This window comes from Micromys minutus (assembly GCF_963924665.1).
Source record: "Micromys minutus genome assembly, chromosome: 5".
In the NCBI taxonomy this organism is placed as follows: Eukaryota; Metazoa; Chordata; class Mammalia; order Rodentia; family Muridae; genus Micromys; species Micromys minutus.
This window is the reverse complement of record NC_137974.1, coordinates 58,925,369-58,948,272: the sequence shown is the minus strand read 5'-3', so window position 1 is coordinate 58,948,272 and position 22,904 is coordinate 58,925,369. Positions and strand designations below refer to the sequence as shown.

Sequence of the window (22,904 nt, the reverse complement as noted above, 5' to 3'; positions counted from 1 at the left end):
ACACAAACACACACAAACACACACACACACACACACACAAACACACACACACACACAAACACACACACACACACACACAAACACACACACACACAAACACACACACACACACAAACACACAAACACACACACACACACACACACACACACAAACACACACACACACAAACACACACACACACACACACACACACACACACACTTTTTAAGAACAAAAGAACTGGAAGAACTGAAATTATATAAAATCACATAAAAATATTCTCAAAACCATAAAGCAATCAGCAATCAGTAACAAAATGTTAGACTAGTGCAGCACAGCAGATACAGACTGCAAGCTGCAAATGTCATTTTAAAATGTTCTACCATCCACAAAGGGAAAAGAAACCGGTGAGGCTGTTTATTCAGCCTAGCAAGGTCAAGGAATCTTTTCTCAAGTCAAGTCTCCGAAGTGAAGTCTCTGAAACCCACCGTCTGACAGTTGTCTGTGCACCCACACGCAGCAGCAACCACTGGAGCCTGACAGCTGCAGCACCTGGCAGGTGCACAATCCTATACAGCAAACTAATATGTAGCCAGTCATTGTGACCTCACCTATTAGTAAGCTGTTACTGTAGCCCTCAAAGGAAAAACAATCTTACCTTATGACTTCACAGGACTTTTGAAATAGCCTCCTGACAAAGTGCCAATTCTCCAAGGGATGTTGCTGGCCCATCTTCAAACTCCCTCTCACCCACTGCTAGAGAGCAAAACCCTGCATTTCCAGCCATGATCATAAGCACCTGCTGACTGCTCTGGTGTCCAGTGGTCTTCAGGCTCCAGGCCCACCCGGGACTTCCCTCTGCCTGCCTCCCTTCACAGACATTAAGGACATGCAGGTCTTGGCTCAGAGCAGTTTACACCATTTATATCACATCTTGCTTATATTTTATTAGAGTTCACATCATGGAGTTATGCTACAGCTGCTATCCAAAAGGCTTTGGTTGCTGCTTTTATACAGAGTGGAAAATTAGTTCAGAAAATATTCTATCATCTTCACAGGACTGAACTTAGTAAAATATGTACATGTTTTAAAGATTTTTTAAAAAATAAACTTCGCATCCTCCCTGCCCCCAAGCACTAGGGTCAAAGCTAAGATCACTCCCTTCCTCAGCCTTAGTCAGTATACAATATGAAAAACCCAAAAAGAAATAATGTAGGGCTCCAGAAGGGTTCAGATAAAAGCAAATATCCTAACAAGCGATCCCAACACACAAGTCTGGGCAGACACGGAACCTTCAAATCCAAACCCAAAGACAAAACACTAAGGGAATTAAAAGTAGCCATGCTCACAAAACTTCCAATCTCGCTTCCAAAACAATGGTGGCCGACACTTCTCCTGTTGCTGTGACAATGCTACGATGAAAGCCACTTAGGAAAGAAAGGGTTCTCTTGGGCTCCCTGTCTAGGTTCAGTCCATTATGACAGGGAAGTCGCGGAGGCGTGTACTGAGCAGGGTCCTGGTCAGCTGGAAGGTACCTAAGCATTTTGACCTCCTTGAACAGAAGGGCTCCCCAAAGGATTAGAGAGGGGCAGAAAGCCAAAAACAGAGGGAGCAGACCAGAGGATGGACTGAAATCAATTGTCAGAAAAAGCTGAAATGCTATGTGCAATTTAAAAGTAAAAAGAATAGATAATTAGGTAAGCCATTATAAACTTGAGAAATAGTCTAGTATTTGAAGCAAAACTCAAAGCGAAAAGCAGAATCAAGATATAGAGTACAGAATAGACGAACAGATAACAGACTTACTGTACAATGTTTCGAAAGTTAAAATAAAATTGAGAAATCCCAGGCTCACCTATCACATGTAAACCATCCATAGGGGTCAGCAAGATGGCTTAGCAGTTAAAAGCACTGCTGCCAAGCCTGACACCCTGAGTTCAACTCCTAGAACCCACATGGTAAAAGGAGACAACTCTCACAAGTTGTCCTCTTACCTTCATACATGGTGTGTCTGTGTGTGTGTGTGTGTGTGTGTGTGTGTGTCTGTGTGTGTGTGTATCCATACATACATACACACAAATGTACACACAATAATATAAAAACAAGAAAAAGATTTTGAAGAAATAAAGCATCCAGAACACTTTTTAAAAGATTCTAGGTCCCAAAACTCTCAATACATCCTAAAGCAAAAATTGCATAAGCCATACTTTCTTTACAGAATGCAAAATCACACAAGTAACAAAATGACAAAATATTTTTAAAGCTAACAACATAGAAATATTTAGTCTTAACTGTTGAAACAGTGATAAAGTACTTACAAAACAAGGCTACTCCAACATGCAAATGGCTAGAATCTTCACTATTCAGAGAAAAACCAAAGTCTTCAATACTGCCTTTCATTCAAACAAAATGAACACCACACTCTGAATGTTAAGGGGAGGGAAGTAACATTAAATGAGAAAAACATTTTAAAACAAAGTCACACATAAAACAAAACAAAAACAAAAAAACCCAAAGCCACAATAAACCAACCGCAGTTTTCTAAAGGAAAAAGGCCCATTGGATAACAGGCTATATGGTAGGGAGCTGAGCAAAGCCCTTCCAAAGAGCAACACTGACTGAAGAGATTTCTCTGTTAGCAACTGTTTAATTTCCACAAGAAAAAAGCTTTTCAGAATATGTGTGTGTTCGTGTGTGTGTGTGTGTGTGTGTGTGTGTGTGTGTGTGTGTGTGTGTGTGAAAATAAAGGACTTCTAAACAGGGCTCTGAACTAGACCTCAGAGGCAGTCTTTTCTGCTGCACCAGGAACAAATCCGTGCCCTGCTCTAGCTGCTGCATGCACAGAAGGTTACACTGAGCTCAGCTACCAAAAGCCCAAAAGCTCTAAGTTGTAAAACAGTCCCAAGACCTACTGTGCTTATGTACAAATGCAAACTTTCCAAATAACAGAAACACAGCAGACTCTAAACCACCAGCAGGGCAATCGCACTTTGGGAGAAATGTATCCTAGGAAGCTACAAGCCACATGCCTGCCATCCAAGCACTGGTTATTTTCTTATTAAGTACTAATCCAGTGTGACTCCTAATGTTTTGAAGAGACTCATGATGTTGGTACACTGGCTCACACACATTTAGTGTCCCACAGATACCAGATTTCTAAGAAACCCTACCACTTGGAACATGCCTGCATTAAATGTCAGACCCGATAAGAAGCCTCCATTTTGCCAGAATACTGAGGAAGGATGATAGTGGGCCTACTGACCAACGAAGGTGGTTCTGCTATGACAAAGGCATGCTGGTGTTGAAGCTGCAAGCCTTGATGGATCTTATAGGCTGTGAGCACATCTATCCACATTCTAAGGACAGGGTGTCTTTATTAAACAACTATTTATCCCATATACTTTAAAGTTTACATAAAACACAAATGAACTATGAATCTTTCTGTTTTAATGAATCTAACTGTTTCCAAGAGAGATGGTTTCAAACTGGATAATCTGTTAACATCATCAGAACAGTCTTAAGAGAGACTCCAACAAGCTCCACAACCTTCTTCCTAATTCAACCTTCTATATATAAAATTCAGAGCCCAGGGAGACTAGACCTTTCTAGAGAGTGTCTATGTCAAAAGCCAACTTAAAAACACAGAAGATATCCCCAGTAAAACCGGAAATAAAACAAGACTATCTGTCATTATCACTTAACAGTTCCAGACATCTGAGCCAAGAAAACATGCAACAAAATTTTTTAAAAATCACTAAACAAAGTTGGTATCAAGTGTTTGCTTTAAAAAAAAAAAAAACCCCATGAGAACTTATCAGAATGGTATGAAAGCTATAGGACTAGATACCAGGAAAATATATGGTCCATGCCCACAGAGGTAACTAGTAAGGCCCCCACGGGTCTACATCCATGTTCTGACCCAGGCAGCTTGTAATTTTATTTTTTTCTATTCTTATTTTTAATGATAGTTCTTAAGCACTTTAACCTTCCTTGTAATCCACCACACAGCAGAGGAAGTGGAAAAGAAAAGATTCAGGGGAAATGGACCTGTTTAGAAGGGTTCTTTGGAGCATCACATGTCTGTGTTGTCTGGAAATCAGTTCAGTTCACAGGTCAGCAGGCAGCAGTAGCTCAGTCCACTCACAAACACTGCACGGACACACCAGTAGTCCAGCTCTGTAGAGTTGGGTTAGCAACAGCAGTGACTAGACCTGGCAGAGACAGCCAGGCCTCAGCCTGGGCTCCAGTTAGTGGGAGGAACCAGCAAGCAGTCTCCATCACTCACGTGTCCTCCACGTCCTTGCCTCAGCACGTGCATCCAATCAGCACATGTCCTTGGAAGCAGCCACAAGCTGCAGTACACCACAAGCTTTTTGGTGCGTTTATCTCTATGGAGTCCTGACAAATGCAGCTCAACTATGTAATGTGTGGCAGACCAATACATGTGTGTCCTTAACAAAGAATCTTTCATCACGTGTCCTTGTTTTAGCAAAGCATCCTCTCTCCTGTGTCTTCCTTCACAAGTCGGCCTTAGCCTTTCACACCTCTGTCCACTTTAACAAAACATTCCTTCACGTGTTTGCCCCAGCAAAACACCATCAAACTGACTTTCCAAAGAACAGGTTCCTGGCATTGTCTGATTTGCATCAAGGTTCATAGGGGAACGAGCCTCCTGACCTCCACCCAGGTGAGACACTTCACAATATGGCCACAGCAATGAATCTAAACCCACAGATAACTCATCATTCCTTAGTCTCATGGCTTCCACAGTGTAAAATAAAGTCCAATTCCCTCCCACCGTGGGTCCATGTCAGGCCGTGTTAAGGCCACTCCTGACACGGAAATCACACTGTCCTCTTCTTACTCCCGCAAACACACAGTAGCAGCATGGGGCTGCAATCCATCCTGTCAGGATGGTTTTTCCTGGGCCTGAGAAGCTCCTGGCTTTCTAAAATGGCGACCAAGTATTATCTCATGTTATACCTCTTTCAAAGTGACTTCTTTGGCCACACTGATGTCACCCTCTTGAACTTCCTCATAGAATGTAAACTTCATAATGCTTCTTGTCCCTGTGCATGTTTAGTATGCCCTAACAAATATCAACAGCAAGAGATCTGCTGTAACTAACATGCATGTTCGCCACTTGATGTATGTGGATTTTCACCGTATGTCATATAGCAACTCACACCTGTAATCCCAGCACTCAAGAGGTAAGGCAGTCAGGACTGTAAGTTCTACACCAGCCTGGGATATAGAGCTAGGCCTTATCACAAAAGAGTAAAAAGCGATCTGTCATTCTCAGGAGACCGTTATGCTCAAGAAAACAGAACTAGAACTTATTTTATGCAGTATTCTAGCTCCAAGATTCTGGCACAGGGTATTTATTCAACAAATACCAGGTGAATAAATGCTTCCTTTAGTCCCTAGTAGGCTATGGTTAGGCAAGCATTTCTGCAGAGTCCAACCCACTGTTGACCTACACTGTGTTTGGTTGTTAGTTTTGTTATTATTGAAGCCTCAGCCTTCCCAGTGCTGTGGTCACAAGCCTGGACACCACACTTTGCTACTAAGTCACCTTACAGGAGTTACTATAGGTTCCCTACATCTTCCCATCCTCAGATTTCCAAACTTACAGAAGTATATTAAGCTAAATGCAAAGCTTTACACAAAATTGATGGCCCTGTTAAATGAATCTTTAAAGATAAATTTTTCAAAAATTCATGTAAAATTTTAAAAGTCAAAAAAAAAGCAAATCTTTTGAGTTATAATCCACAAGTTTTGATGTCAATAGCCAGAAGAAAAGAAACTTTTCTAAGGAGATACTGGGGGGGATAATGTTAGGTTATAACAAGTCTGTCCATCTTGCCAGTGTAGAGAAACGGCACAAAGGACTGCCCCCTGAGGACTTCCCCCGAGTCAGGCAGCATTCTCATCACAGAGGGGCTCATTAAGTGTGGCACACAGTAAGCACAGTGGCAGGCTTGTGGGCACCCTAAGTATCTAATTACTTCAAACAGAAGGCTACACTCCATTTTTCACATGTTCTTTTTATTCAAGGGTTTACTCACAGGCAGTATTTAAAGTCAGGCTTTTTAAATTAAAGGCCTAAACTACGGAGTTTTGTAAATATGACACTGGCAAAGAATGAGCATCTGGATAATTTAAACCCTCATTATCCTGGAGTCCAAGCTGGTAACACGGAACGCGCAAGATCAGTATCATTCAAAACAAACAACTGAGAAACCACGGGTGCTGAGTAACTTTGTCAATGAAGAGAATGGTCAATTTCAGCCTTGCTGAGTATGAAACCAGCAACTAGTTCTTCGGTAGCAGAACATCAACTGTGCTTCAGAACTTTTCCTGTAAAGTCTCTTTCTCCATCAGCAAATCTGCATATCTCTGCTGAAGCTCTTTCTCTCGTTCCTGTTGCCGCTGCACATCTTCTTTTAGACACTAAAGAGAGAAAAATATCCCAGTTACTTCAAACCCAAGTTCACTTACGGCAGTCTACATTACAAACAGCTGTGTACGTTCTCAGGCTCTCACAGTTCTCAGGAACAAACAGCCAGTATCTTTCCACTCTTTGCTCTGGTCCTGTGATTATCATCCTGTTAGTCCTCTGCTGCTCTCCAATAAACAAACCTCTGCAGTCTTCTCAATACCCACAACACACTGCAAAGAGCCCTGACTGCCCTGAAGCTGGGCAGGGGTTAGAGTGCACACTAAAAAGATAAATCTAAACCCAATCTGGCCAAAGAATCTGACGTTCTGTGATGTGCAGCATCTTCAATCACAAAACTAAAAGACACTAGTTCCAAGAGCCACATAAATGGCAAGCCACTAAATTTCAAGGAAACTAGTCACAAAATTCTTATTCTCTTATTAATTAATTATTAACTGTTAATTCATAAACAGTCTGTTCTTTAATACTCTTCAGAGCAGCAACTGTTTGCTTGATACCCATCTAAGCATAGGCAGGTCTAGATCAGAAAATTAGAAACCCACTTCAATACTAACTTCAGGGATAACCTGCTAGGAGGAGGAGAAAGAAAGGACTAGTTCTCCTGAGCACACATGCTGTTACCTCTAGCCTACGGGGAATAGCAGAGTCTTCATGTTTCTTGAGTTCTTCAAAAGTGCGTAGCTCCAAGTGAGCCTGCTCAATTTGGTCCCATAAGTCATTCAACTGTTTCATGAGCCCCATAGCACGAGACTGGTAGCCACCAAGCAAAATTTTCATCTTCTTTTCCATCTTTGCAGCTCTTTTGGCTTCAGTTGTCATGTGACCCCTGTTTATCTGGGGAATTGGGGAAGGAGTGGAGAATCACATCAATGTACATGAAAAAAGCAGATTATTTTATAACAGGTACCTAAACTAAGTACTTAACTAAGTATAAACTATCAAACTAAGTACCTAAAGCAAAATACACCAGGGTTCCTCTCACCTTCACTGATACACTATGTAAGACAAAACTGGCCTCAACAAGTACACCCAAAGTATACTCAACTACCTGTATACCCAAATATTCTGTAACTTCACGCAAAATTCAATTCCAAAGCAGGCTTGAGTTTCAGAGCATGGGAAAACTGCTGTCTACCTTGTGCAAACAACTTCTGTGATCATTCATCAGTCACCTAGGACTAGTCATCTGGACTGCCACCTAGCCATCCTTTTACATACCAAAATCCACTTCAGTATCACACATGTTCCCCCTCTTACACCAAACAATATTCCACTCAAGTACAGCAGGCCACTTGAAAAATGGTACTGTATCCACCCACCTCCAGCTTACTTTACTGAAAGTCAAAGTCAAGTGAGTTACTAGGGGTGGGGAAGAATACATGTGTGTGTGTTGGAATATGGGATGGAGCTATTTTAAATAAAGCTCCTTTAAACCCATCATTCTCTCAACATTTATACAAGTTAAGTTTTTATGCTTCTGCAATTGAGTTAAACCCAAGTATACTGCTATTGTTCCTTACTTTTCTCTCATGGGTAGTAAGTAAATCAGTAAGTTCACAGCGTAATACATCTGCCCCAAAAAAAATAAAAAAAAATAAAAAAGACCAACAACTACTGGTCAGGGAAGCAGCTCAGACAGTGGGTAAGAACCACTGGGACTCCCCAGCTGTTCTGATGGAGCAATTATCCAACCTCTGTGCCTCCATTTCTCCAGCAGTAGTAAAATAATAGTCACTGCTGACAGTGAACCATGAAACCTAAAGGAGATAATGTGTAAGGAAAACCCAGACACCCAGAACCTGGCAGAGAACAAGCAATCAACAGTTATGAGCTGATTACTGTGACTGCTTTATAGATAAGAAGAGACCATTTCACTCCTCTCTCATCAGTAAAGGACTGAGAAAAAGACTTGAAAATCTTTAAATTCCAACTTCAACAAAAGACCTCTTAGGGGAAAAGAGCAGAGAACAGCTGTGCTTTCTTTTAAATGGGCAGTGTGCCTCCTGCAAACCACCATATCAAATGACATACACTGGACCTCTGTTCCACAATGCAATGTTATCAGAACATAAACGTATTGGTACTCTTTGACTTGATGAGAAGTTTTTTAACCATCTAGTTCAAATGAGGTGAAGAATCCCTGATCCAGCAATGTTCTTCCCAGCATATACCTAAGTTAAGACATACTGTGGCAGAAACATATACACCCTGTTCACAGCAACACTACTACAACCCCATCCTACCCATGGTATATATGGGTAAACAAAATGAGCTATACCTACACAAGAGAACAGCACACAGCCATAAAAAGCAGGAAAGTACTAACACATGCTACTCATAAACTTTCAGAACACAATGTTTAATAAAAGCTGCCAATCACAAACAAATGTGCCAACACAGGATTCACTTCCATGAGGTATCGAAAATGGGCAACTCTGCATGAAAACGAACTAGTGCAGCCTTCAGCACAAGTTGAGAAGAGGAAGTGATTGCCGAGGGTACAGGGTTTCTTCTGGGAGGAAGGAAATCTCCTAACGGTGTAGTAACATCTGCACAGCTCTGTGAATACAAAAGCAGCTGTCTGAGCTGTGATGTATACCTCAAGGGTCCAAACAATGGAAAGAGTACTTCCGAGAGAGAAACAACCCTCACCCCCAGTTCTTCTAGATAGAAGAAAAGAACTCTCCCTTGTCCCTGAGATCAGAAGCAGAACTTTCTGGATCTAGGTTCTAGAAAGTTGGTATGGAGAAAACTAAATGACTATCCTATGGGGCTAGAGCAATAGCTCAGCAAAGGACCCAGCACCCAAATCAGGCAGCTCACAACCTCCTCTAGTCCCAACTCCGGCCCTTTTGGTCACCTGTACTTAAGTGCACTTGCCCACACACTACACAAACATAATTAAAAAAAAAATAAAAATATTTATTTTATTTTGCAAAATAAAATATTTTAATTGTGTCTCGCAATGCAGTCAAGGAGAGGAAACAGTATTTTACATTTGCTCTCTACCATGTCAAACATTTTTGGAGCACATCTTTTTTAACTAGTGATTTAGACCATGACTGAACTTATAATTTGTGAAGCTTTTCAAAATGACCAGCCCCAGTTTCTGATTCAATGGTTTCAGAACACTGTCTACCAAGTTCACAGTAAGTTCTAATAAACAGGCAAGATGGAGAACGGATCCCGTTGAGATCAACAGAGAACTGGTATCAACTGTCTTTTCAACCACACCCACCCACTACAGCAGTCCTCCCCTGACTCCCAGGAGCTGGCAAATTCCACAGAGCAACATCAAGGCCTGTACTGTGTGTAACTCAACACGATCTAGTACCCGTATTACATTCCACTCACATGTGGGTTTCAATACACATCCAAAAACCCTTAAAAGCATAGAATTTCAAGTTAACATGGTGTGTCTTAAAAATTAGTTATACAAATTAACATTTTCATTGGTTGAGATATCTCAATTAGCTTTACATTGACCACACTCCATAGATATTCAATTTCCAGACTGGTTAACAGCTTAATACCTATGTGCAGAAACCATTTAATTAGTCATCGTAGCACATTTAGCACTGAGTCCCCTGTCTCTGGGAATTACCTCACTCATATAGTTCAGCTGTTTATTATTCCCAAACCACCAGAGGTTTTAAAACTTCAAAGTTGTTAGTTTCCAGTTATTGCCAACAATTACATTTCATTTACTTCAAACTTCATAAAAAATCTCCTGGCTCAACTACAGCTTTAGATAAAATAAATTGAAATACTATAAAAAATTAATTTTACTAAGTAAATATATTGTCTATGTATGTATATATAGTTAGTCTTCAGACATAAAAATTTTTTAAAGTAGCTTTTAGTATTAAATTTTTTAGATTTTGGACATCTTCTATCTAATTATTGAAATGGAAAGGAAAATATCAATAGCATGTAAAAACTGACTGCTGAGCACACTGGGGAAAATAAGCCTGTAAGACCTGAGATGCCAGAAGGTAAAAGCTGGTTGTTTAGTGATAAAATTCTGACAGAACTCAGGCTGTTATCAAATTCATAACCTTGTCCTTGAGAAAATAAGCAAGCCGAAAATGAGGAAGGGAAGCAGGAAAATACACTGACATACGTGTTTAACTGTCAGAATGAAGCTCACTATTCTGGATGCTAATTTAATTTTTTTTAATTAAGCATTAGCAACTGTTCCATTGAAACTTATTTTGAAAAACACAACACCAAAACAAACAAAAATCCTGACTTAAGGAAATGATACAGTTTGGGGAAACACTAGAATGCCTTTCAAGCCATTACATCTTAAAGATCACTTACACAGTCAAACATGATGACACACAGTAGGAGAAGACTGATCTTAGTGAGTTTAAGGCCATAGTGTGTGTTTCCAGGCCAGCCAAGACAACAAAGTGAGACACTTTACAAACAACAAACAACAAACACCACTCACACTACCTACACTTAGCAACAACAGTCACAAACTACTATTCAAGGAGGCCAGAGAGATGGCTCACCAGTTACAAAGCTTAAAGTTTGGTTCCTAGCACCCACTTGGGAGTCTCATGTCTGTCTGTGACTCTCTTCTGGCTTTGTGCACACATGCACACGCAGACAAACTGACACACACATTTAAAAAAAGAACAAAATAAATTCTTTTTAATGCTATTCAGTTATTTTTAAAGGATGAACATCTATCTGAAAATATGAAATATACAATGTTCTAAAGTCTAACATGTTCTGAGCACCGGCATGTACCCTCATCTAACAGGTCTCAAAATTATTTAAAATGGCATATTGTAGAAGTTTAAAAAATAAAATTATTTTATTTTTCAGGTTATTTGCATAAGAAACAAAGAATTTCCATCCCAAGGCTTCTCACTATGCATATGTAAAGCTCCACACTCTGCAACACAAAACATTTTGAATTCCAAACATCTGGACAAGAGGAGCTCAGCCAGTATGCAGCAAGGTGAGCACTTTTGCCTCCACATTTAACCTCAGGCCCATCTCCACAACAGTAAGGGGAAGTTCGTTCTCCCCGTCACACAGATTGTGGTGAAAAGCCTTTAGACAGCGGTTCAGCCTATCTGGTGTATACATCAGGAACTGCATGTGTACAAACTACTCAAGACAAGAAAAGCCCAAGGAAGTAATTATCTTTGTCCTTCAGATTTGCAGAACCAATTAGATCCTTCAGATCTTGTATAGCCAATTAGGATCACGATTAGGTAGCCAAGGTATCTACCTGTGAGAATGTACCCACCAACAGGGAACATCCACCTCTACACAAACCACCACTTAGGCTGGTATATCTAGGAAGATAAACAAACATTCATCAGGGTCTCAAAGTGCAGGCCTGTTGAGCCTGGGTCGTCCAGTGAGACCTGTCTCAAAAAGTAAAAAGCAAATTAGAGATGTATCTACGAGATGTATCTCCCTAGCATGCATAGGGCTCTAGGTTTACTCAGTTCCCAGTACCACTACCAATACAAGATGAACTCTGAACAACAGGCTAGCTAGCCTTTAGTCAGCCTGCTTCCTTGGCATTCTCATCATGTACGTAGCCTGGACTGGAGCACAATGCTATAAACAAATTGTCCTCCCTGGGCTGAAATGCAACATCCCTGAAGAAATTCAAACGGGACAGGGGGAAGTGAGTGGCCTGAGGCCACCAGACAACTAACTCTCTTCAAAAACAAACAAACAAAGAAACAAAAACACTCTAGACTCATAAACAAAACATAAACTTGTATGTATTTCAACGCTTGAATGAAGCTATTAAGATTTCTAATTGTGAGGCTGGAGAGTGGTTAAGAGCACTGACAGCTCTTCCAGAGGTCCTGAGTTCAATTCTCAACAACCACATGGTGGTTCAGAACCATCTGTAATGGGATCTGATGACGTCTTCTGGTGTGTCTGAAGAAAGCTGCAGTGTACTCATATACATAAAATAAATCTTTTTTAAAAAAGATTTCTAATTGTTTATAAAACTATAAAAGGTACACACCAGAGATGGTTCACAGGATTAAAAAACGGCATTTCACAGCCTTGTAAGCAGTAGCACACATAAACATAGCTGGTACTTAACAGGTTTTACAAAGCTCCACTTTCCTGTAAAGTTTAGATGGGAGTAAATGTTCTTTTTTTCTTTAACTACTATTTATGCTATTATGATATATTAGATGGAAAACGTGGTACACAATCATTTCAGTTCAGCTTTAAAACTTTCCTTTCTTTACACAATGAGTTTACACACTGCAAGGTTTGAGTATGGATGGAGAGATGTTACTGCTTTTGCAGAGGACCTTGGTTTGATTCCCACAGGGCAGCTCACAACCATCTGTACCTCCAGTTCCAGAGGATCCAACACCCTCTTCTGAACTGACCCCTGTGGGCTTCTCACATACATGGCACACAGGCATATTCACACTAGCACTCACTATAAAATTAAATAGTTTTAAAAATCAAAGAAAAAAGGAAAAAAGGGGCTGGAGGAATGGCTCAGTAGTTAAGAGCACTGTTTGCTCTTCTAGAGAACCTTAGTTCCATTCCCAGAATCCACATGGAGGCTCACAATCATTTGTAACTCCAGTTCCAGGATATCCAATACTCTTCACAACTAGGCACATACATGACACACATATACTCAAGCAGCGCTCGCGCACACACTCACACCATAAAATAAGTAAAAAAAGTTAAAAGTATGTGTGTGTACACATGTGTACTGTACCAAAAGTTCTAAGGTGACTGTATCTCCAGAGTTAGCTTCTGAATAGCATGCTTCTTTTCTTCTGTAGTTTTTCTATTTCTCTTACATTTTCTACAAAGCACAGGTATTATTTTTAGAAAAACGTCTAGAAATGTTATTTTTAAGTGCATAGAAGAGAAACTGTCTAAAACAGACTGGCTAGAGACCAATGGAAAACTGATGGTCCCCAGGAGATGAATCAGTGGACCCGTAAGTGTTTCCTCGGGTCATTACAAAGGGAGCTGTATGGGACTTATAAAAGTGTAATTGTTACTTTCAAGCTCACTGAGTTTGTTAAGGTTACTAAGCTTAAGTAATTCCAAAATAAACACATTCTCCCTGGGTCTCCTGTACCGTCTGCAGTTTAAGCCCATTCCAGTGAGGTTCAGAAACATTCAGAGCATCCCTCACTGAAACTTGCTTAAGGGCCCAGAATATAACCTTATATAAAAAGAGGTTTAGGGACACCCAAAATAAACACACAGCAGACGGCAGCTCACTGCCCAGTCCATCACTCAGCTACATGATCCTGTCAAAGTAAGGATGGAGTTCAATCACAACACTCTCAGACAAGTCAAGAGTACCTCTCGATTCATTGCCATACTCCTTATTAACATCAAGTTTTTCCCTTCCCTCTACTGATGAGTTGCACGTTCAAGCGATTACAGTCGGCATCTATCAAACTTAGTGAACATTAGACTGAATCCCAATGAAGTAAGATAAACAGCAAGGCAGTCAGTCACCTGGCAGAGCACCACAGAGCACCACAGAGCATGATGCATCTTCAGATTAGGAGATAATTCAACTCATGCAGAGGAGGACTGAGCAAAGCGGCTGTGCTGCTCAATCTCTGACCTAAGTTGTCCAGCTCTTATCTGAGTTCTTGCTGGAGACAACTAAGAAACATGCCAGTGTCCTGAAGAGGCATGACAGATGACTGACAGCAGAATTTGAGAAAGAGAACTACAAAGGACTGAAGAGTCCTCCTTCGTATCTCGTGCCACCCATTCCAGCCAACCAGCCTCAAGAGAACAGATGAACAACCACAGAGGTACTTCCAGCACAGACCTCTGTATCTATCAATGCCAACCAACTTAATCCTTAGCCTAAGTTTTCACTCTGGAGTAACAAGTGCATCCTTTCCTGTGTTAAAATATCTGCCTTTATAATGAAAAGCACTGAAAAATGGAATCCACAGTACAGCCAATTCTGCTGTACTCTCAGAAACTCGGGTCCTTGCAGAGCTTTAAAATAATATACCAAGAAGGCCTTTAAATTGCTACCTGTGTTCTTTAAGCCACTTATTTCCAAGAAGTCAATATTACATAATATTTCTTGACTAAACTGACTGTGCAAGTAACATATGGAGAACAGTGTCCCCACTGGGCCTGGTTTCTACCTCTGAGGAAAGCCTTTCCATATAGCTAACATGACAAAACCCACTTTCCAGTCAAGCTTCCTCAACAGTGCAGCATAGTTACAATTTCAAATAGTATTAAACTTAATGGCAGGGCCTAAATCCTGGCTTTTCATTTCACTTCTGCACCTAATGGAAACTGCTTCACTCAATGATGATTTCCTATTTCCACTCAAAATGAAAACAATTTAGAACACTTCAGATTCTCTTTGTACTTCCCAATTAAGGCCCTCTTCGAGTGTCTTCCAGATAACCCAAGCCCACAAACACTTGTCTGTCTTGTTCCCTGTTAGGTGCCCAGCCTAGAGCAGTGTCTGTAATACAGCAGCTATCTAGTAATATTCCCTAAATGTGTGAGTAAATAAGGGGAAAACATTTTATTTTTAACAATCTGGTAAAAGTTTTTCTACAATGAATTATGGCCATCCCTCATTTTTTAAGAGTCATGGCAAGGAACAGAAATTGAGCCTTTCTGTTACTCTGGGGGAAATCACTGGGGGGAGGGCTCTAACCTCCCACAGGAGCTTATAACAGCCCCAAAAGTTATTCCAAGACTTGGGACTTTCTGCTTCATGTTAAAATACCTTCTGTAAGCTGTGCTTGCACAACTTTCCTGAGCTCTAATTTCTGCTTGCCCCTTTACAAATGCCTGACAAGGTTCCTGTTAATTCTGCCTTCAAAGCAAAATAAAATCCTTGAATTCAATTACAATTCAGAACTCTTTCCCACTTACTTCTGATCTGGGACTACAACACTTAACAGGCTCTGAAGCACAATACATCCATGTGCTGTATCAAATGAGTTGATACTATTAGTTTTAAGTATCTCTTTTTTGATGATTTATTTTTATTTCATGAGCATTGGTGTTTTGCCTGCATGCAAGTCTGTGTAAGGGTGTTGATCCCCTGAAAATGGAGTTATATAAGACAGTTGTGAGCTGCCATGTGGGTGGTGGGAATTGAACCTGGGTCTTCTGTAAGAGTAGCTGGTACTCTTAACTGCTGATCCCAATTTTGAAGTATCTTAAGAACTTTAAAAAAAAGTGCCAAGTAACAAATATGAGTAGTGGCTCAAAACCATGACTCACAGTATAAACTTCAGATGGTATTTTTAAGTACAATGAGGAAACACCAGCCATGATAACTCTGCATATTTTCTTGCCTGATTGGCTTGAGATGGAGCAACAATTTGGATTCACTGATCCAAAGTTCATGGCAGCAAAAGTCAAACACTGGCAGCCATGGTGCACTGTGCCTGCCCAAAGCCCACCTCCCTGAGCCTCGAGTGGCGGTTTAGCAGTTAGTTTATACCTTCTAACTACAGTTCCTTCCCACAATAAACTCTGAATAGTGTTTATAATTTAGCAATCAACTGAGATGATGAAAGAATCACCACACAATTGAAATAAAGTATTTATATATTTCAAACCAGTAAACTGTGACTTCATGAGCTCTGAGAAATCTAGCTGTGAATTACAGAAGGATACACACTAGATGGAAGCTTTATTTGGATCTTTGAATTGTTTTTCTTCTTCCTGAAGACTTAATAAATGTTCTTTTGGAATAAAAAGAGTTTACTAATTGAAAGATTTGATTAAGTATTCCTTAAAACTAATTAGCTAGGTTAACAATAAACCAAGTTATCCAGGAGTCAAAGAGAGAAAAGTACTTTAGACTGTTTTATGAATATTCTTCCAGCATCAGCAATCCTTCAACAGAAACAGTTCAACAGAAGATTTCAGTTCCTGGTATGAACTGAACAAAAAGAGCCACATGTTTTTAAAGATTGCTCACAACAATCCACGTACATCTCCAACAGAACAGTAGAGGCTTTCTGTGCTTTCCCCTTCAGATTCTCAGGGCTGATTCAACAGAGAAGAGTCACTGTACTTCAGAGCAGTACTCCCTTTCTGACATTTATTTGCTGTCATAAAAGTTAGGGCCTCAACAGAATAAGATTCAAGAAAATTATCCTCTTCATTTTAAACAGCATAAAATGTCCTTGCCATCTGTAGTAGAAAAAGTTTACCCACCTCAAACTGAGATTTTCAAACTAAGTGAGAGACTGAAGTATTTATATGTAAATGTTACAAGGAAGCATTCCAAACAGCCTACCAATCAATTACAAAGTTGGCCTTAGATCTGTAACTGTCATTTATAAGAAATGAAGCCTGCACAACACAAAGTATAACCTACAATTTAACCACTCCTGTTCTGGCTCCAGGAGCTTTAATTATGAATTAAAACAGAGCAACAGTGCCATCTGCTGGAAATGATAAAACTACAACACTCATGGCCCTGGCACTGCAAAAATTACATTAGAAGAACTAATTTCCTAACTCAACAGGCACAAAGGCAAGACCATAAGTGTCTTATACATGTGGTCATAGAGATTAAATTAAGATATTCATATTAGTAGACACATTTTTCCTGTTCATTTTCTAGCTCCACATAGTCCCAGCTACCGCAAGTAATTCTAATATCTAGATTTAGCCCTAAACAAAAATACTCTCAAATTTACTTTTTATAAAGAAAAACTAGCAATCAAATGAAAGAGGAAGCGGAGGCCATTTTCTGTATCCAGTGTCCTGAAGAATCCCCTTTTCCTTCCATATTCCATCTTGACCTCAGACATATCCCTAAAGACCATCATTAAGAATCTAGAAAACATGCTGGGTGTGGTGGCTCATACCTTTAATCCCAGCACTTGGGAGGAACAGGCAGAGAGATGTCTGAGTTTGAGACCAGCCTGAGCTACACAGTAAATTCCAGGAATAGGTATAGTGACGTAGTAACACAGTAAGACCCTGTCTTAAAAAAAAAAAAAAAAACAGAATCCACAAGGCAGCATAGCATGGTGGTCTGTGAAGCACAATTTACATGACACTGGCAAAATGTTTACAGATTCTAGAATTCAAAATATGAACATTATTTTAAGAAACCACATGCCAAGAACTGCTGTTGACAGGTTTCAGTGCTTCACAGACCTAGGAAATCACAGAAACCACTGTCTGCATAAGAGCTCCACTCAAACGCAAACTTCAGGATACACAAAAATGTATTGAATTTCTGTAAACTTCGGTGCTCTGTGAGCTATAAATCAAAACTCCCACTGCTGAGATCTCACTGACTCACTTTGATTTCAGCAACCAGCATCACTTAAGTAATTCCTTCTCCCACAAATAAAAGGTTCTGACTGATGGGTGGGTACTCAGCAAAGTTTAAGAACTGCAAAGCAATCAGCTGTCCAGCCTAGTTGACTTAAGTCATCAGAGGTATTAATTGGCTCACAATTTCAGCTGAATTAGAATTTTAAAAGGAGACCAAGGCAGTGGAAATGTCTCAGCAGGTAAAAGTACTTGCAGCACAACCCTGGCAACCGGAATTCAGGGCAAACCCCACTTAGAAGGAAATGAAAGAACTGCCTCCACAAAGCTTTCCTTGAGTACTTACTTACACATCATACACACATATACACAATAATATTTTGAACATATAAGCAAATGGATACCAACCTCAAGTCTCTTTTCAAGTGATTCAATTCTGTCTTTTTTGCTAGCAAGATTAGCCCGTGTGTAGCGGCTCTGAGCAGGAAGATAGAGGACTTGACTGTAGCATTCCTCCCACACCTGGTTGTAGGCTTCACTGGAAAGTTCTCCATGGCTCATTCCTTGTTTTACCACTTCCATCTCTTGGACCAGAACATCCTGGGCCTGTTGACAGGAATAATTCAAGCTGGAGCATACACTTTCCACCATCATGAAGCTTAAGAGTAGTGTATTTCCCTCTTTCCTTAAACCAACAGTAAGGTTTAATGGTTGTTCTCTAGAAGGGGATGGACAATACCTAAGCTAAATCGATTAAGAAGCCTCAAAGTAGGGACTAGAGAGAGGGCCCAGTGAGTAAAAGTACCTACTTTGCAAACCTGAAGGCCTGAGTTCAAATCCCCAGAACCCATTGAGAGGGGAGTGGGGGGAGAGAGACACCAATAGACATGACCATGTGCCTATAGCCTCAGTCAGGCAACTCAGCAACAGCAAGCTTTTGGTTCAATGAAAGACAATATAAAATATATCCTATGTCTCAAGGACATAGAGCTGAAAGTGATAGAGAATGATAGCCTATGTCCTCTAGCATGTGCATGGGCTTATACACATACAACGAACACATACTATCACACACAGAGAGAGGAAGCTGTAAGAGCTCTAAAATGCACACTGATTTTTAAAAGTCAAGCATCCATGGTTCTCCAAGAGCACAAACATGGCTATTACTCGTTATACAGCAACATCTCCCAAGTATGCACCAGTCACTACAGATCAGAAACTAGGTTCAAAAGTACAACTTTCATTATCTCCAAAAATTTTAACCATGGAAGATGTTTGAGAGTCCAAAGCCAGCCTAGTCTACAGAGCAAGTTCCAGAGCCAGGGTGACATATGAAGACCTCTTAAAAAATAAAAACAAAAAAATCTAACCACTTTACAAACTAGCCAATATTGACTTCACTTTAAAGGTAATGAAACTAATGGATTCAGGGAAATTAAACAACTTGTCCAGGACCATAACAACAGTAATCAGATGAGGCAGAATCTAAGCCAAAGGCACCAATGCTGACTCATGGGTACTCCATCCCACCTTCTACTCATGATTTCACAAGGTGAAAGGAATCCCAGGCATCTCTGACAACACCATGGTATCATGAGAGTAAGACTGAGGACATTAAGTGGATAGTGGAGCCTAAGCCAGTTTGAGTTCTCTACCAAAGAACAGTTTCAGGTGGCAGAATGAGATAGAACTGAGCAGGCTTACAATCACAGCTTCCCTGTTTAAGTGGCTACCTGCAACGCTGAACTCCTCTGAGCCCAATTCTCAACTGTAAAATGGGACAATGCTCTGGGTTACAAGACAGCTCAGCAGGTAAAGGCACTAACCATCAAGCATGACAACATGAGTTCAATTCTTTAATCCAACATAGTAGAACAGGAGAAATGCTTCATACCAAGTTCTCCTCTGACCCCTACACACGAACCACAGCACCCACCCATCCAAACATACAATAATTTTTAAAAAATAATGTAATTTTAAAAAACTGAATAAAAATGTTCAACAAAGAATTTTCAGGGGCTGAAAGATGGCTCAGTGGTTGGGAGCACTTACTGCTCTTGCAGGGGACCTAGGTTTAGTGCCCCACACCCACAAAGTGGCTCAACTCTAGTTCCAGAGGATTCCATCTCTCTTTTGGCTTCCACAGGCATTACATAGATGTGGCATACAGATACACAAAACACTCATACACATAAAAAGTAAATCTTAAAAAAATAAACCAAAGAATCGGCTAAGCAAACAGCTAGCTACTTTAAACTGTTTTTGGAACAAAGATGAATATAAACAAATAAACCATGAAACATTTGTTTCCCATCAATTAATTAACTGATCGATTAATCCCATCAATCAATTCAAATCTCACATCCGGTGAGGACCTGACTGAGTCACAAAGTCATAGAATCAGTCATGAAACAACTAACCCATTCATGAGGACAGAGCCTTCAAGAACTAATGACTTGAGGGCCCACATCTTAATACTACTATAGTGGTAATTAATTTCAATAGGAGTTCTAGAAGAGATAATCAAACCATTAGAGCTCACAACTAGAAACTGCTTACTTTGTATAAAACCATACCTTTTATATCAGTCTAAGTAACACTTAACTACTAAAGGCATTTAAGTGCAGACTTTAGCACAGGAAAATAGCAATCAACAAAATTCTCAACCATGCCAACAACACCCACAGGGGCTTTTTTGCTACCAAAGCCTCTGAAACTAATAAGAGAGTATTAGAAACATATCCTGAAGACTAAAAAAACAGCTCAGTGGGTAAAGTACTTGCTCTGCAAGCATAAAGTCCTGAGTTTAGAATTCCAGCACCCACATAAAAACTGGGTATAGTGGTATACTCCTGCAACCCCAACATGAGATGGCAGGGTGCTGCAAGAGGACCCCTGCAGCTTGTACCAGCCATTCTAGCAAAACAGCAAATGGCAAGCCTCTAATTTGGTAAGAGACACTCTCTCAAAAAAAGGAAGAGAGCAACAGGGGACAAGACTTGACATCAATCATCCTCTGGCCTCTGCACCACGTACATGGGCTCAAGCACCCACACACCCACATACTACATACTAACGAAAAGAGCATATTCTTTGCATAGCACGTCACAGAACATTTATCTCCTAGTAGTGCTTCCTTTGGTTCTGAGTAGCAATGTGGCCACTTAAGTTCTGACTCTGACACACAGGACCTAACAAGAGCTGCAATGTCACGATGGTGAGGCTCCTGATCAACCCCACCTTTTTCAGATCTTCTTTGGAGAACTTCTCATAAGGGCTATGCTCAAGATAGGTAATGTGCTCTGAATTGTTGTTAGCAAACCCGACATTTTTTCCTTTTTTATTTCCAGACGGCTCATAGGGGTGATGTAGGAGGTCATAATGAAGCATCGTAATCATTTCTTTTTTGATCAGTTCTTCGCTTTTCTGTAAATCTGTTAGAGGTGGTTCTACATTTAAAGGTCTTAAAATAGTTTCATTTACCTAAAATTTTAAAACAAGCAAAATGGTCAGACATATCCACAATACTGTGCCTACTTTTACAACATAAACTAAATAGCACTTTCATATTTTCAAAAGCAATTTCTCCCCCTACTTCTAAGTCCATAATGGTATTTGAGCAATATTTTCAAGAATGGATTTGAGAACTACTTTATTCAAGAAAGCAAAGGAATTTTGTTATAATCTTTATTAATGAGAACTTTTTAATGCACTAATAGTGGGTAAATAAACAAACTTAAATCAGAATTTGCACCACTTACTTCAGACGGTCTGGGTAGATCCTTCTGAACAGCTTTGTGCATTCGTTTCATTTCCTTTACACGCTCAGCATCTCGTATGGCCTAAAAATAAAATTTATATTCATTACTGTAGCTATATGCAGTTGACATTTCCTATCAGCCATATTCAAAAGCTTAAAAACTATAGAAATTTATGTAGGGGTGTAGAGTAATGCTGAGGCTCCAAGAACCAACTATTCATTCTCATTCCACAACTGACATGTATAGTGAGATCTCCACTTACATTCCTCTGCCTACCAAAGAACCACCTTCTTGTCTAAATGGCAATCATAAACATAGAAGAGATTCCCACAATACAACTCTTTGCTTTCACCCAAAGTAAACCCAGCCAATGTTCCTTGACCCTACAGTTACAATGGTGTGACAACTCCATGCCACTTCTGAGACAGTGACGTGAATGTAACTGGAAGTATCTCCAAGAACAAAACACAAAAAATATGCACCTCTGCTCCCCACATTCACCTCTTTTCCTGCAAGATGACTTACTTCCAGGTTAAGTAACAGCAGCCTCCTCAACTACAGCCCACAGGCACTGAGGCATCTGATGCTGTAGTCAATGATGACATCATCAGAGTTTCAAAGAAAGAAATTAACACAAGAAGAAATTTTTTAAAAAGTTGTTCTCTTCCATTTGAGTGATGATATAAAAAGCAAAAAAAAAAAATCACAGAAGCAGCAATACAGACCCTGGTGGGTGACATCTGTGTTACTGTAGAGGCCCCACCTCTCGTTTGAGAAGTGCCTCTGCTGACTGCCAGCACACTGTCTAATGCCATATGGACACCAAAGAGTCTAATAAAAGACAAGTATTTACATTCTAGGTTTCTAAAAGTACACCAGTTTAGGTTCCTCCAAAAATGCCATTTACAGGAGTTTGCAGTTTGAGTAAACAGCTCTGATAATCAACACCTGGGTACAAACCAAGAGACAATGTAGCAATTTGACTTGGAAAAAAAAAATGTCAAGTGGCATGTGGACCTTAAAGAAATGTCATTTCTCCAGTTTAGTTCACTGGAATAGTCCTGGATTTTTTATTTGTTTTTCCTCCCCACTAGGTCCTCTCAAGAACTGAATGAAAGAATACAATATTTAAGTAGCCTGGTAATGGTTACCATTACACTTACAAAACTAATAATATGTTTTGCTCAACATACATACTACAATTAATGTGAATGTCAATGTAAATGGCTTAGAATAATACAAAAAAAAAAAAAAAAAACCTAAATATCCTGAAGTATTAGCCACTGGCCAGAATCACTTTTTGGTATTTGTCAGAGGAACCCTTGCTACAGTTCCATGAAATGCCAGATCATTCAGGCACGACCTGCCTTAACAATCCTATTTCTGACATAGCAAAGATAAAATACTTTGTTTTGAAAAGAAT

The 22,904-nt window shown here is 40.0% G+C and overlaps 1 protein-coding gene across 1 annotated transcript in view; it reads right to left on the bottom strand.

The window, feature by feature from the left end:
- Positions 1-6,032: 6,032 nt before the first annotated feature.
- CDC5L (cell division cycle 5 like) overlaps positions 6,033-22,904 on the bottom strand; it is a 36,581-nt gene continuing 19,709 nt past the window's right edge. The window contains exons 12-16 of the mRNA XM_080916616.1: positions 21,482-21,562; positions 20,961-21,203; positions 18,129-18,326; positions 7,065-7,277; positions 6,033-6,433 (exon numbers count right to left, since the gene is read on the bottom strand). Coding sequence (XP_080772742.1) covers positions 6,329-6,433; positions 7,065-7,277; positions 18,129-18,326; positions 20,961-21,203; positions 21,482-21,562 — 840 coding nt within the window. The 3' untranslated portion in view covers positions 6,033-6,328. The remainder of the gene's footprint in view (positions 6,434-7,064; positions 7,278-18,128; positions 18,327-20,960; positions 21,204-21,481; positions 21,563-22,904) is intronic.